Source organism: Nelusetta ayraudi, unplaced genomic scaffold, assembly GCF_046127955.1.
Source record: "Nelusetta ayraudi isolate G7.1 ecotype Tasmania unplaced genomic scaffold, CSIRO-AGI_Nayr_v1 ptg000124l, whole genome shotgun sequence".
In the NCBI taxonomy this organism is placed as follows: domain Eukaryota; kingdom Metazoa; phylum Chordata; class Actinopteri; order Tetraodontiformes; family Monacanthidae; genus Nelusetta; species Nelusetta ayraudi.
This window is the reverse complement of record NW_027466174.1, coordinates 460,001-475,000: the sequence shown is the minus strand read 5'-3', so window position 1 is coordinate 475,000 and position 15,000 is coordinate 460,001. Positions and strand designations below refer to the sequence as shown.

Below are 15,000 nucleotides of genomic sequence, written 5' to 3'. Positions count from 1 at the left end.
CCGTTGCTCTGTGACTCGAGCTGCGAAGGCGAGCGGCAGATTGTGCCGGTCCACCCTCCCCCCCCCCCACACACACACCTCCTCCTCACCCCTCACCCCTCACCTCCCCCTCCCCGGGGGGGTTCAGAAGGAACATTGGTCGAGAAAATGGCAGTTTTAGAAATTGGTGTGGAGCTTCGATCCCTGCTCCCATTTGTCATGATCTATTTTTCCCCTGGTGCTCTCTCTCTCGCTCTCTCTCTCTCTCTCTCTCTCTCTCTCTCTCTCTCTCACTCACACACACACACATGCACACAAGATGACATGCTTTGTTTCTCTCTCTCTCACACACACACACACACATGCAAAGCGCTGCTGTTAGTTAATGAAGGGTGTAATTAAGGAGCCGCGGTGATGACTGGAGATCAGGGGGAACTGATACGGATCTTTGTTATACAAAAACACTGATGAAAGATAGGCCGTGCGTGCGTGTTCGTGCGTGTGCGCCTATGTGTGCGTGTGTGTGTGTGTGTGTGTTTCACGTACATAGAGAGATGGTGGACAGCTTCCTGTTAGACCGGCCAGAGTCTTGCGCTCCTTACCACTCCGGCCGCTCAGGTTCCGTCTTTTGGGATAATGTGAAGCGAGGGAACCTTGGTGGCCCTGCACCATCGTCGTCGTCCTGTTTGACCTCCTCGGCTCTCCAGTCGGGTTCACTCTCAGGTCAGGAGTGCACAGGCGACACGGTGCAGAAGAGGAAAAGTGGGAGAAAGAAAGTCATCATTTTGGTGTTGGTTAGCACAGAGGGGTTTTAATCTAATTACATTAAGGCCTGCGTTGCATGACAGGTCGCGTCCCATGTGTGTCTACGTGTCACTTTTTTTGTCTGTTTGTCTTGTCGGTATCTGTGTGTGTGTGTGTGTGTGTGTGTGTGTGTGTGTGTGTGTGTGGGACAGTAAATCAGTCCCAGGCCTCTCTCTGAGCGCTATCACCTCCTAAAAGCTTTCCCTCCTCCACCAGTTCAGGCCAGGCCTTCCTCTTTATGTTTGGGGGTCGGCGTAGTTCACAGGTCACCAGAGGTCAGAGCTCCGAGAGGGGGAGGGGCCAGTTGCGTCACCTAGAATGGCCGCCTCCGCTAGCGGTGACATTACAAAGAGGCCTATTGAGGAACCACTTCCTCCTGGAGCCTCCGGAGCTGCAGCAGCATCTTTTCATCTCGTCGCTGTGTGACTTTTACTCTTTGCCTTTTTAATCTCGCAGCGTTGAACCCGCTCCCGTTGGCTGACAAAGAGCATTTCCTCTGGCAGTGCGCAGACAGATGCATCGAGTCAGTGTCGAAACTGCCAGCACCGTTGATGATTATGGGGCGTTTTGCAACATTTTGTGCACTTTATTGCTTTCACTTCTGCTTTCTCTTGCTTTTCACACACGCACAATGCCACAAGCACCTGCACCTGCCTCTTGTGGTGAGGGACTAAGATCATGTGACACCCCCCCCCCCCCCACCTCCCACCAGCCCTGCCATCCTTATTCTCACACAAACACACACACACACACACAAATAATATATCGCCATCTGACTGGCTGTGATGTATTTATGTGCACCAATACAATTCCTCGAATTCTCTCAAGCTGGCAGCTCACCTACAGCGCAATTCCGAAGACACAGCCGCGATTCGGCAACGCGGTACGGAGAAGAAAAAAAATATATAACTGACTTCCCGATCGTCGCGGCAAAGAAGTTCAGATGACGTCGGCTGTGCCGAGCTTTAACTGTGGCTCAAATGTTTGTGGATAAAGAGCGCTTGGACTGTAGATACGGTCCATCAGGCCGGCTCATCCAGCAGGATACAGTCACGGTTGGGCGACCCGACCGGCCAAGAGGCTCTGAGACAAGAATAGACAAGATACCAGAAAAAAAAAAAGTTTACTCTGTGTGTGTGTGTGTGTGTGTGTGTGTGTGTGTGTGTGTGTGTGTGTCAAGTCTTTTGTTGTGGAGACTGACTCACCCATATACACACACACACACACGCACACACACATCCCTTGGCACCTGAAGGGGTTAGATTGGTTTTGGTTGCCATGGGAGTGTTTGGAAGCACTTATAGCAGTTTGAGCATAGCTGTGCTGTCAGGTAAATGGCTTATAGACACACACACACACACACACACACACACAAGTTCGCATAGGAGCGGCAGGGACAGACACTCATGGCGAAGACGCTTCCAGCCCTCTCGCTCCGAGAGGAAAAAAAAAGGGAAAAGTCTCTTGTTGACTCTGGCTCTTCAGAAGTGACTGGGGCCTTTTAAGGGGTCGCAGGTCAGCGAGCGGAGCTGCCTGACCTCATTACAGCTGCCGGTCAGCAACGGCGGGTTTCCGCGACTGTGTGCGGTGCACGCGGAGTCTCTCCGTCCGCCGCCTGCCTCCATCGGGGGGGGGGGCGGGGGGACGCAGAGCTTGTAATTGGCTTTAATTGACCACGGGCTTCGACGCGGCGTCCCCGAGTCCATCGGGGGGCGCCGAACTCCTCAGACGGAGAGCCTCAAACTACCACCACCCGGCCCACCCACCCGGGTCAGAAAACCCATCGTGTCACGCTCAGAGTCTGCTTCCTTGGAGGGTTTTTTTTCCTTTCTTTCTTTTCCTCACTCCTCTCTCTCTCTCTCTCTCCCTCTCTATGTTTCTCTCTCTCTCTCTCTCTCCTCTCACCGCAGAGAAAGATGGAAACGTGCGAGACTAGAGGGGCCGTAGTGTAGAGACAAAATGTGCAGTGCTCGCAGGCTGCCGGCAAAGTAGTTACCCTGGAAACAGTCAAGAGTCCGACCCACACACACTCACACACACACACACACACACACACACACACACATGCAAGCAACACACACAATAGTTGCAGAGGCCTAAGTGTTGCTAATTAGCTAGTCTGCCCCGGCTCTTTGTGTGAGCCATTTTAAAGAAGAGATTAGAGTCAACAGGGTGGTGAAGAGGAATGTCGCTCTTCTTTCTCTGCTCTTCTGTGTTCTGGAGCTCAGGGACAGGTTTGTTAGGGGACTCTTGTGTGTGTGTGTGTGTGTGTGTGTGTGTGTGTGTGTGTGTGTGTGTTTTGATCCGCCGCCAGAATGCGTTTATTTGTTTTTCATCGCTAATAATAGTAAAGTAGCAATGAAATAAAGGCTTAGTTGGAAGCCAATTACTGTAATGCGATAATGAAAAGGTTTCTTTTTTTTTGTTTCTGTTTTTTTTCTTCCACTCGTGACACCAAAGTGTCAGAATGTTTTCTCTAAATTATCTTCACTTCAGGATGCATTTTTTTTTTTTTTAATGAAAACATTTTAAATTTGTGCATCTTAATGAAACAATTTGTTCAGTGTTAAATTAAACAACGATGTTGATCTCAGCTACACAAGGCACCGTAGGTTAATTTGCAACCCTCGTGTGTTGCTTTAATGTTTTTATTTTATTTTTTAATGATTTGCTGCCTCTACAGTCTTTAGTTAAAATGTACAAAAGTTGCAGCTGTCTGCTGCACATCCCTAAATCCAACAACAAATGATTAGACTAAACATGATTCAAGTAGGTTTTTCTTTCAAATGAAAGAAGCCAAAATAAAAAAAAACTGTCTATATGTATATAGAGTTCTTAAAAAAAAAAAGAGTCCCAAAACGTGTTCAAATCAACCGTCTTTCTAAATCGCACAGTCCAGCACAGACACGCGTCCGCTTCCTCTTTTAGAAGACACCCCCGCTTGAAGAAGTTAAAAGTCACGTACGGCAGCAGCCGCACTCTGTTGTGAAAGTTCTGTTTTTTCTTCTGTACGGGTGCACGCGGGCGTGTGTGTGTGTGTGTGTGTGTGTGTGGTAACAGTGGCCGGGAGGGCGTGTCCATCCCCGCAGCCACAGCCAGGTGTAAAAACCCTCTGAACCAAAGACATGAAAGGCTTTTATTTCCACCGAGGTGGGCAGACGGACTCTGTCACAGTCCGCCGACTAGAAACTTGTTTTTCACTTTTACCAACAGGCGTCTGTGTGTGTGTGTGTGTGTGTGTGTGTGTGTGTGTGTGCGCGCCCGTCTGTCTTAAAGTGTGACTGCGTTTGTGCGTGTCTGCGTGCGTGCGTGCGTGCGTGCGCATACATGGCAGACAGCCTCTGTTTGTGTATGTATGTGTTTTCCCTCTGTTTCCAGCGCTCAGTCTTGGCGGTGTCTTGCATGTGTTATTAGTTAGATTCTCTCTCTCTCTCTCTCTCTCTCTCTCTCGTTCACTCTCTCTCTCTCTTTTTTTTTGGTTATTAATAATAACAGTTAAACGGTTTCCATATGTGAGGCCTGGTTGCCAGGCTAGTGCTGTCCTCATTATGGGCCGGCCTCGCACAGTAACCCTCCTCCACCACCACCACCACCACCACCTTCATACTCTCTCTCTCTCTCCCTCTCTCTCTCTCTCTCTCTCTCTCTCTCTCTCTCGCTCTCTCACTGGACCGAATCTGGTCGGGCCGGAGACGCAACTTAAACTCTGGAGGTCGCCCAGCAAAACACACCAACACCTAAGTGACCTTACACAAATTACTGAACTATCCTCCCTCGCACACGAGGAGGCTGAATATTACAGCTACAACAAGTATAGTGTGTGTGTGTGTGTGTGTGTGTGTGTGTGTGTGTGTGGGTGTGTGTGTGTGTGTCTGCCCGCCTGCCCTCCTGCCTGTGTGTGTGTGTGTGTGTGTGTGTGTGTTTTCCGTTGCGGGTTGGGTCTGTCTGGAGTGAGACCTTCCTCTCTTGCCAAAAGTACTATGATGAAAACCGCAGGGAAACTGCATATGTGTATATAATGTATGACGTGTATATCTGTGTGTGTGTGTGCGTGTGTGTGTGTGTGGGTCTGCCCGCGTGTGTGTGTGTGGAGGGAAAGTGCTGTAGAGCTATTTGCCATCAATTAGCAGCCTGGAATGAGATGAGGCCAGCGAGACGAGCAGTTCCTCTGCTCACCTCATCATTATCTTAAATCGTCTCCTGATACCCTTTTTCCCTTTCACTTAACGGCGGAAAAGCCGACGGCGTCTCTCCTCAGGAAGATTTAGATTTATGCGCGCGCGCATGTTAAAGCCGTGTAAGTGTATATAACGACGACATAAAGCGGGGCCCGGCTCTTTTTAACGGCCGTGCCTGCACCCCAGTGAATCGATAGAAACGCTCGATGGGGTTCAGGGACGTCGTCGTTGAACGGTGGGGAGGGGGGTAAGGTTTTCTCGTTTTCGCAAAAAAAAAAAAAGAAAAAACGGTTTTGAACTGAACCATCTGGAAAACGGCACGGTCCCCCGAGTTTAGAACAGGTCCCTTTTGTGGGGTGGAAAAAGAAGGAAAAAAAATAGGATGTGAAGAAGAAGAAGAAGAAGAAGAAGAAGAAGAAGAAGGAAAAAAGCCTCCTAAAAATCAGGAGGCTTTTCAAACACTGTGGCATATTTTGAAGTTCTTTTGGAGTATGAGTTTTATTGCGTTGGCTCTTGGACGCGGCCCTTCCTCTCTTTAATGGTCAGTCTGGGCCCCGGGAGAGGCTCGCTTCAGCCGTTTTTTTTTTTTTTTTTTTTTTCAAAACCTCAGCCCTCTCGCTCGCGTCATTTTTTTTTTTTTTTTTTTTTTTTCATTTTATACAACGGAAACATTACATTAAATAGCTGGACGGCACCAGACTGCGCTTGGCTGCTGGCACCTCGAGGTGTCCCAGGTAGTTTGTGCTTGGCGGCGGGTCTGCTCAGTCCTGTCGGCGGGCGGGCGGGCGGCCGGGCGGGCGGGCTCGGGGGAACAAGTCGCCCAGAGTGAAGGAAGAGAAAGGAAAAAAAAGTGGGGGGAAGCCAGAAAGCTGATCCGGAAGGAGCTGATTAATAAGAGTGAGAGGGAGGAAGAGTCTGAGGACAGGGGCGAAGGCTTGGCAGGCCATATTTATTTGTAACCCACCGTGAAATTGAGGAGCTTTAGCCGGCTTTGGCTCCGTCTCCCCCTTCACCCCTTGATGTTTACCCGGAAACCCCTTCGTCTAACCTATACATGATTCGCCGTCCCCCCCGAATCACTGGTAAAAAAAAAAAAAAGGAAACTTTGCCACCCGTCCAACAGACAGCACCAAACCCAACCCCCAGAGTTCAGAGTACCAGATCTGTCAGCACTAATTTTAGATGGAAGTTTTTAATGTCTCCTCTTAGTGTTCTTTGTTACTTTGCTAATGTCAGTTATCCAATTCTTCTATCGTATTAATTTGATGTGTTTTTCAATTGTATTTGTCATTGTATTATTTTCTTCTGACCTGCCAGTCTTATTAGAAACTAAACCATACATGCACACGTCACTAGGATTCTGTCAGTCAACTCCAGCAGTTCCCAGCAACACACAAACCCACTTTAAGGCCTTCAGCGCTAAAAACGCCACCTGCAGCGACGCCGCCGTAACTGTATCTCGATTTTTTTATAATGCGCCGGTCCAGAAAGAGGTCCCGCCTTTAACTGCCTACCTTAAATCCCGCAGCTGCCGTGACAATAATGGCTCTTGTCTGTCAGTCAAGGGGGGGTGGGGGGGGGGGGGGGGGGCGGGGAATAAAAAAAAGAGCCAAAAGGTCTCATCATAAGGCCGACAGCTGCGTCAGGGCTGCTTTTCCACGGGGCCCCGGCCTGATCTATTTTAGGCTTCCGTCTAACCCGAATCTGCTCGCAGAATTTACTGTGGAGAATACAGCAATATGGGCAACAGATTGTTTCTAGCGAGGAGAGGAGGAGGGGCCGGGGGCGGTTGGGAATGGGGTCAGACACACGCACACGCACGCACACGCACACACACACACACACAAATAAAGAGTTGGAAAAAGGCCAGGCAAACTTTTTTTGTGAGTTGTACATTATATAGGGAAGCGGCGGTGGCGGCGGCGGGAGAGTGATCGGGTGACGCAGGAGCGAGCTGGGAAAGCAATCTGCCTCTGCGGTGACTGACAGTGATGCATTCGATTCTTGAGAGTCCGTCACGGCTGTAATGAAGCCTTCACTCACATATGGCCCAAAGTTATATAGCAATTCCACTAAGCGTCACCTCGCCGCTACAATGCACACTGTCGGAGTTGGAGCGTGCTGGTGCGATGCATCAGTGGTGTACAACCTTTTTTTTTTTTTATTATTATTTAGAGGGATCTGTTTTGTTTTCTTCCATCCATTTAGCCCTGATTTTGGCTTTTTTTTATTTCATCGCAGTCACCAGTGGCAAGCAAAATTGCGACCGGTTAGCTCAACCTTGTTAGCACGTTGGCTAACGAGCAGCCGTTGTTTCAGGCGAGCTCAGGACGTGTCAAAGTTGTTGTTTGGCGACAAACCAGCCTTGCCGAGCCTCTCTGGACGCTTGACGAGTGCGTACGAAGGATGTTAGGTTTACACTTCTCCTGCTGTTTATTTCGCACGTGGCTCCTATTGTCTCGGCGTCGGGTGGAATTCCGTCGGAAGTCGCTACCTGGGATGAGAAAATGTCACCGGAGCCTCCGTCGAGAAAAAAAAAAGCGGGCGGAATCTCAATTTGCTGGTGAACTTTCCGCCTCCCCTGAGGAAGGAAGGAAGAAGTGGCTGAGACGGACGGACGGGTGGACAGGAAGTGGGTTTATTGGACTTTGGAGGTGCTTCCTGGCGCTCCGGCGGGTAGACGCGCTGCAAGCGGATAAAAAGGGATCAGCGAGGGCCGACCCGGGAGGACGGGACACTGAGTGCAGCCCGCAGTGTTGCGCCGCGCTTTCGGCTTCAGTGGCTGCACGTCGGACGGCGGGGGGGGGGGGGGGGGGGGGGGCAGAGAGATGGAGGAGTTTGGGGGGTGGGGGCAATAAAAAGGAGATTCCGCTCCTCCTCTGTGAACCCGGGGCTCTGCGGCAGCTGATCCAGAGTCAGTGCAGCGTGCCGGGCCGGCTGAGAGTCAGCTGGGTGTGACGAACAGCCTTCCACGTCTTTCCGAGCCCCCTTCCAATCTCCCGCTCTCTCCTGGGGTGGGTGGGGGGAGATCAAAAAAAATATATGTATAAGGCCTCCGGACTTTGTGGGGGCAGAGGGGACTTGCAGCAGCAGCAGCAGCAGCAGCAGCAGCAGCGTCATCCTGCGCTGCTCCACCGCAGGTGAAACAATGAGCGGTTTTTCGCCCCCGACTGCTGCTTCTTTCGTCTTTCCTGCAATCACTTCTTCTTCTTCTTCTTCCTCTTCCCCTACTTCTTGGTCTACGAGGAGAGAAATCCGATACCACCTGCCTCCCCCTTGGCCTTCCCGACTCTTTCCCCTCCTCCTCGTCCTCCTCCTCCTCCTCCTGCTTTTCCCTCAAGGACAGCCCACTGTCTGCCCCGCGGGCTGTTTATCTACGGGGGGAGACGGGGGAGGCGAGCGGGGACCGGTTTGTTTCGTTTTGGCCGTCAACAATGGACCTCAGTCTGCGCTGATGGACTACTCCAACATATGGTACCCACCTGTCTCCCTCTCTCCCCCGTCTCGCCTCCCCCAGAACTCCCTCCCTCCCCCGCCTCCTTCGCTCTCTCTCTCTCTCTCTCTCTTTTTTTTCTCCCTGACGTCTCTCTGTTTAGATTTCTTTGCTTATTCCTGCGTTCCGTCTCCCTGTCTCACCCAAACATGCTGGGAGGATTAGAGGCCAGATTCATCACACACACACAGACCTGTTTGCTTTAGCAACCTGAGCCAGGCGCACGCACGCACACACACACACACACACACACATCCGACCGACGGTATCCAAGGAGGCCTGGCCCTGCAACAAGTTGCTTATTTATTTTCTCCTTTTCTCGCTCCGTTTTTTTTTATTTTTTTATTTTTTTTCAGATTCAACTCCTGATTTGACTCATTAAAGTTTGTTTTGGAAGTTTTTTGCAATGCCGTGTTTAAACACACACAAAAGCGCACGGACACACATTTACACACTCAATTGAAAAAACCTCCTTCCTTTTAAAGAGTGCGCTCGTTGCTGCGTGTGTGCGCGTGTGTGTGTGCGTGGCCACGCTGAATTAAAAAATGCACTGTTATTAAAGGCCGTGTGAGAGGCGGTGATTTACAGAGGGGAGCGATGACAAGTCAGAAGGACTCACACACTGAGCTCACACACACACACACACACACACACACACACACACACGAGCACGCGCGGGCACGCACACACACACACTCTGCGCTCTCAGGCCTCCAAGCTGAGCGGTGACCTCCTCACCCCTCTTTCCCCTTCCTCCCCCCGCCTCCCTCTCTCACTCTAATAAAACCTGTCTGACACCGCTGATGTGTGTGTGTGTGTGTGTGTGTGTGTGTGTGCGTGCGCGCACGCTCTGCGGCAGCACAAAGGCGCTGTTGTTGGGCCTCCCTCTTAGGCCTCCCTCATATTTTCTTTAAAGGTGCAGTGCTCCCTGAGAATGCCACAGGGGGAGCAGGGGGGACTCCAGGCTGGGGGGAGTCCAGGAGGAGCTGCCGTGCGTGTGCGTGCGGGTGTGTGGGTGGGGGTGGAGTGGAGTGGAGGGGGCATACTTTACAATGCTACGGCTCGCCCAGGTCACACACAGAGAAGAAGGCGAGGAGCGAGTGTGAAGAGGAGGAATAAAAGCCAGGGTCAAAAAGAGAAGAAGTGCTCGTAGATAGCAGAGTTTGACTGCGTGCGTGTGTGTTTGTGTATCGGTTTAAAACCACTGGCCTCCCTATTTCAGTCGAATAATTCTCATTACGGAGCAGCACCCCGACGCATTAGAATGACAATACAAAGAATAATTAAAAACACGGGTTGTAAAGACGAGCGCGAGCAGGTTTTTGCATGTGTAACGAGACATTTTAATCATATATTTATGAGCCGAACGCTGAAGATCCCTCGACCGATAATGAACTTTATCAGCATTGCAAAGAAGCGAAAAACATGTTTTGAAACTGGAGCCCCGGCACCTTCTGCCGTGTTCAATACTTTCCCTCGTGAAACAACTTCAGAGCGCATAATCAGCCTTTACGCCGCGGCCTAATGGAGGATCTGAGGCATGAGGGTGTTGTGTATCGTACACATCGTACTGTCCCCCGAGGCCGGCCGTGACGTGTGATCCTGCATCGCCTTATAATTAAAATCTAACTTGGCTTGCCTCTCACCCAAAAGGAAACAGAGAAGGATTTGTTTTTTACAGACGTCTTCTCCTTTTTTTCTTTTCTTTTTTTGCATATGTGTGTGTGTGTGTGTGTGTGTGTGCAGTGAGGCCCCTCTCGTAGTCTGCCTTTCAACGCCGGCGTGAAGTTAAAACTGTTAGCGAGTCTCAAGGCTGTGCAATAATTTTTTAACGCGGCAGCGCCCACCTTCAGGCGTCTGAGAAACTACATTCTGTAGTTTGTTTAATGCTGTTTTTTTTTTTCCTTTTCTGTGAGCATTTGGATGTGACGAGTCGAGAGAAGTGCCGCCTGCGTGCGTGTGTGTGTGCGTGCGTGCGTGCGCGTGCGCGTTGGTTGACCTGCATCTTTTGACGGCAGGCGGGCGGTGGCGGCGAGCTCGGGCGGAGGAGGAGAGGAGACAGGCATCACCTCTGCTTGGTCGTAGCGTTTATGAAAGCCATAAATGGCTCTTTAATATAGTGGTAATCAGGGTGGTAATTTGGGTGGAATTGTCCCTTATTGTTGCCAGACATGCCTCTCCGCCTGCTGCCAACTCGCACGCATCTGCATGCACGTAGACAGAGGCGCGCACGTACACACGCACGCACACATACACTCACATGTGCTCTCAGTCTTGGGCAGACAGGGTGTTCAAGGAGTAATTCACACCACATGCCAACAAACTGGGCGGTTATGTTTTTTTTGTGAGTGCACTTTTTTTTTTTTGGCACATTAGTGTGTGTACGTGTGTGTGTACGTGTGTGTGTGTGTGTGGTGTGTGTGTGTGTGTGCCTGCCTGCGCGTGCTTGGTTCAGCGCTGTGGTCAAACCAGTAAAATGGGAGGGTGTTCCTTCGTTTTTCTGCGTGTGTGTGTGTGTTCTTAAAATGTGTGTGTGCGTGCATGCATGTGTTTTGATTTAAGCCATGTCCGCGCTCGCGACCGTGTGTGTGTATGCATGTGTGTGTGTGTTTTAATTGCGGTCTCAGCAAAAGTAGCAAGTGTGCATGATACACATGGTTTTCATCACTCTGACTGCACAGAGACCTCCTCTCACTCTCTATGTCTCTCTCTCTCTCTCTCTCTCTCTCTCTCTCTCTCTCTCTCTCTCTCTCTCTGTCTGTCTGTCTGCCTCTAATCTCCCGCCTCTGTTTCTGTAATTAAACATTACTTAATATTGCGACGCTTCTAATTTGACAATTCATTTAATGCCTGATGATACTCGGCAAGCACGTGCGAGAAAGTGTCTGTGTGTGTGTGTGTGTGTGTGTGTGCGCGTGTGTGCGGCTTCACAATATGCTGCTGTTGTGAAATGATGCAGGATTCTATTGTAGCGCCTGGGTTGAGTCAAAGCTTCCACTGTAAAACACGTCCCTCGTTCTGACCGTTAATCTGTGGCACACAGAGACACATGCGGGCGCGACACACACACACACACACACACACACACACACACACACACACACACACACAGACTTTCATAAATCAATATTTACTAAAGAACCTTTCCCCTTTGAGTCACAGGAAGCAAATGTGCATCCTGCTGTCTCTGCTCTCTAACCCTCTGTCATGAGGTGTGTGCGTGTGCATGAGCATGTGTGTGTGTGTGCGTGCGTGTGTGTGTGTGTGTGTACAGCTCCTCTGGTATGGGAATGGGTGTTTTCTTGTTTTGTTTAAAGCAACAGCTCAGGCCTGACAAGCCGCACGTCAGTTTCACTGCAGGCCAGTTGTGTCGAGACCAGATTTAAAAAACAAATTCCGTTGTTTTTTTGCTTTTTTTGCTTTTTTTTTTAGCCGAATCCCGAGTTTTTGTAGCGTCTTGTTATATAATTAAGGAGGGAAAGGGAGAGTGGGAAGCACGGCTGAGGTTACGGCATCAAAAAGATGCACTTGGCAACACTCAAGGGCAAGGTGGAGGAGTGAACAGGAAAGAGAGGAATGTTGTCACTGGTTTTGAATTGGAAGCACTGGGAGGGCAGGAGAGGGGGGGGGGGGGGAGGAGGGGGGCGGTGGTTAGTCACAGCTCTCCAGGGCATGCCAGGGCAAACGGTTCCTCACACCCCCCCCCCCCTCCCCCCTCCACTCCACCCTCCCTGCCCGACGCACTCACAGCCATGACACACATGAAGATATGCTGACACACTTCTGCCTCAGAGGATGTGGAAAACCCACTCTTCCTGGAAAAGGAGGAGAAGGGTGGTGGAGGGGGGAGGAAAAGGAAGGAGGAGGGAGGGGCGGAGGGAGAAAGTGGGTGAGACGGCAGGGAGAGGGCAGAATGGAAAGTGGAGAAAGTGGCCCTAATATTTGGAGTAGCAGGGCTCTGGGTTCGCGCACGTCGGCAGACGCTCGGGCCGCTGAAGGAAATGGGAGGTGACGTCGAGTTCAGAGGGAGGACACAGTTCCCAACACTCTGAGCTCTGGCTGTACCTGCGGCTGTGTACGTCTGTCCTGTGATACTATCAAGCCAAATGTCTTACATTCGCGTGTGAGTGAGTGAGTGTGTGAGTGTGTGTGTGTGTGTGTGTTTGTGTGTGAGAGACAAAGGTTCTGATCTTCCTGCTGTTTCTCTCTGGCAGGCGCTCCAGGCAGCCAGACAGTTCCTCCTCCAGCAGGCCTCCGGACTCAACTCCCCAGGCAGCAACGAGGTCAAGCAGAGCCCTGTGCAGGTCAGTGAAAACACACACACACACAGACACACACACACACACACACACCAAGCGAGAGCTCAGCGAGATTGTGTATTCAAGTTCAAGCTGAAGTTGCGAAAACTTTTTTCCACCAGGCCGCCACCAGGCCGCCACGTCATCTGCACAGCGCGATAAAGCCGCATATCTCTCAGTCCCCGCCGGCTGCTTCTGTGTGTTTGTTCGTGTGTGTGTGTGTCTGTGTGTGTGTGTGTGTCGGTGGGTGCGTGCGGATGTATGCGCATGAATAAGGTCTTTGTGTTATTTGGGGCAGAGAGCAGTTTCGAGGGGTTGAATTCCGCGGTGAGCAGACGGAGCGAGGTGAGCGGGAGTGCAGGATCCCCGCTGAAGATACTCGAGGAGAACACACACACACACACACACACACACACACACACACACACACAGTGGACTCGCTCCCATTATTACACGGTATGTGGTGTAGATAAACAGTAAATCTGCAGTGATCAGAGAAGGTGAAGAAGTGTTAATCTGTCGCCCGGCTGTTCAACTAGTCTCCTTGTTACAAGGTCCCAGGGAAAAGCGGACAAGGCCGCCGCAGAGAGCGGCACAAAGGGAAGCGACTCGGAAACCCATCCGTTTCATTCACGAGGGCGCTCACCGTAGAGAACGGGCCCGCACTCGCCGGGTTTCCTTCCTCAGAGCGAGTTCACCACAACAGGAGGACGTACAGATCAAGCGTTCTTCCTTTGAAATAAATGCACGGATGAAACATATTATTGTCACGAATGCAGTGGGAGCAGAGGTGACATGTGGCAACAAAACAAGTCGCCTTCGCGGGTTAGCGTCAGAGTGGAAGTTGGGATTTTTGATTTTTGTCTGTCATGGATGAGACCAAGGAATACTTTGTGATCTCGTGTCAAGCAGCCCGATGTAAACTGGTGTCACACGAGCTCACTGTTGGCAGCGTCACTGCCTCACTGACAAATATTGTTCAACCTCGCAATCCAACCCATTTACCTTTTCTTGCATAAGTCACAAACCACCTCGGGCGAGCACACAGATAAAATGCATCTCCAAATTTGCAGATTTTTTTTTGTTTGTTACCGAGCTGAAATATTTGCATGGTGTGAGCTAATGCCCCCTCCCCCGCCCCCCCTACCACCACCACCCCCATTCCCCCTCCGAGTCTTCATCTCTGATGAGAAGAATCTGCATTACTTCCAGCAGCAGCAGCAGCAGCAAGAGATGTGCAACAGAAACACAAAGGGCAAATCTGTTCTTTAGCTAAGTATGAAAGTGAGGGAGGGTGGGGGAGGTCCTCACACAATGTAAGACCGAGGAAAAAAAGACACTGTCGTGTCGGCCACGCAGTTTAATTGCCAAGTGACCTGTGGGCAGAGCAAAAATGCCACCAAATTAATAACTCATCACGGTGAGTTGTCAAAAAAAGAAAAAGAAAAAAAATGAAATAGAATCTTTAAAAAAAAAAAAAAAAAAAAAAACGGCGGGTCTTTCAGATTCCTCTTTAATCAAAACCTAAATCTGACTCCCGAGTGCTTCTATTTATTCTGGATAATACCTGGCAGGGGGGGAAAAAAATGATATGGTGCCTATTGATGAAGGTGCAGCAGAATGAAGCGGCTCTGGAGCAGAGCTGCACCGTCGGAATTAAAACCAACAGAGAGAGAGAGAGAGAGAGAGAGAGAGAGAGACGGGCCTACATTTGTATTCTTCAATCTATTTGTCTGACGTGAATGACCCCCAGCGCTCCGTCTGGCTGCTGTTATCTGACATCCTGTTACACACACTCTCCCAATCACCGTTTTCAACTGAAATGAATGTGTTGGTGCAAGTGTGTGTTTGTGTGTGTGTGTGTGCGTGCGTGAGGGAGCATAAAGCCGTCCTCAACGTGTCGTTCGGCGTTCTCTCATTGGGAAACTACAGCGTGTTTGAACGGCGACAGGGTGCTAACAGGTGACACTGCCAACCGGGTCAAACACAGGCTGGGAGCACGCTCACATGACCTCCCTTACACACACACACACACACACACACACACACACACACACATCCCTTCGTATGAAAGCAGCGCGCTCACACACCCCGGCTTTCCCCTCACTTACAGTTCTGACGCTACACACACACACACACACACACACACACACACACACACACACACGCAACCTCCTCTACTCTGTGTCTCTGTCTTGTTTGTCTTGTTTGTTGGTGCCTGGCCTCGCTCGCCTCCCTGTACTCTCCG

General features: G+C 50.6%; 1 protein-coding gene across 4 annotated transcripts in view; it reads left to right on the top strand.

Moving 5' to 3' along the window:
* foxp4 (forkhead box P4) overlaps positions 1-15,000 on the top strand; it is a 63,063-nt gene that overhangs the window by 4,061 nt on the left and 44,002 nt on the right. For 3 of the 4 annotated variants that reach the window (XM_076050190.1, XM_076050188.1, XM_076050192.1), the window contains exon 2: positions 12,669-12,758. In XM_076050190.1, coding sequence (XP_075906305.1) covers positions 12,669-12,758 — 90 coding nt within the window. Of the gene's footprint in view, positions 1-12,390; positions 12,530-12,668; positions 12,759-15,000 lie in introns of those variants that run through there. The other variant, XM_076050191.1, reaches the window with a different exon arrangement.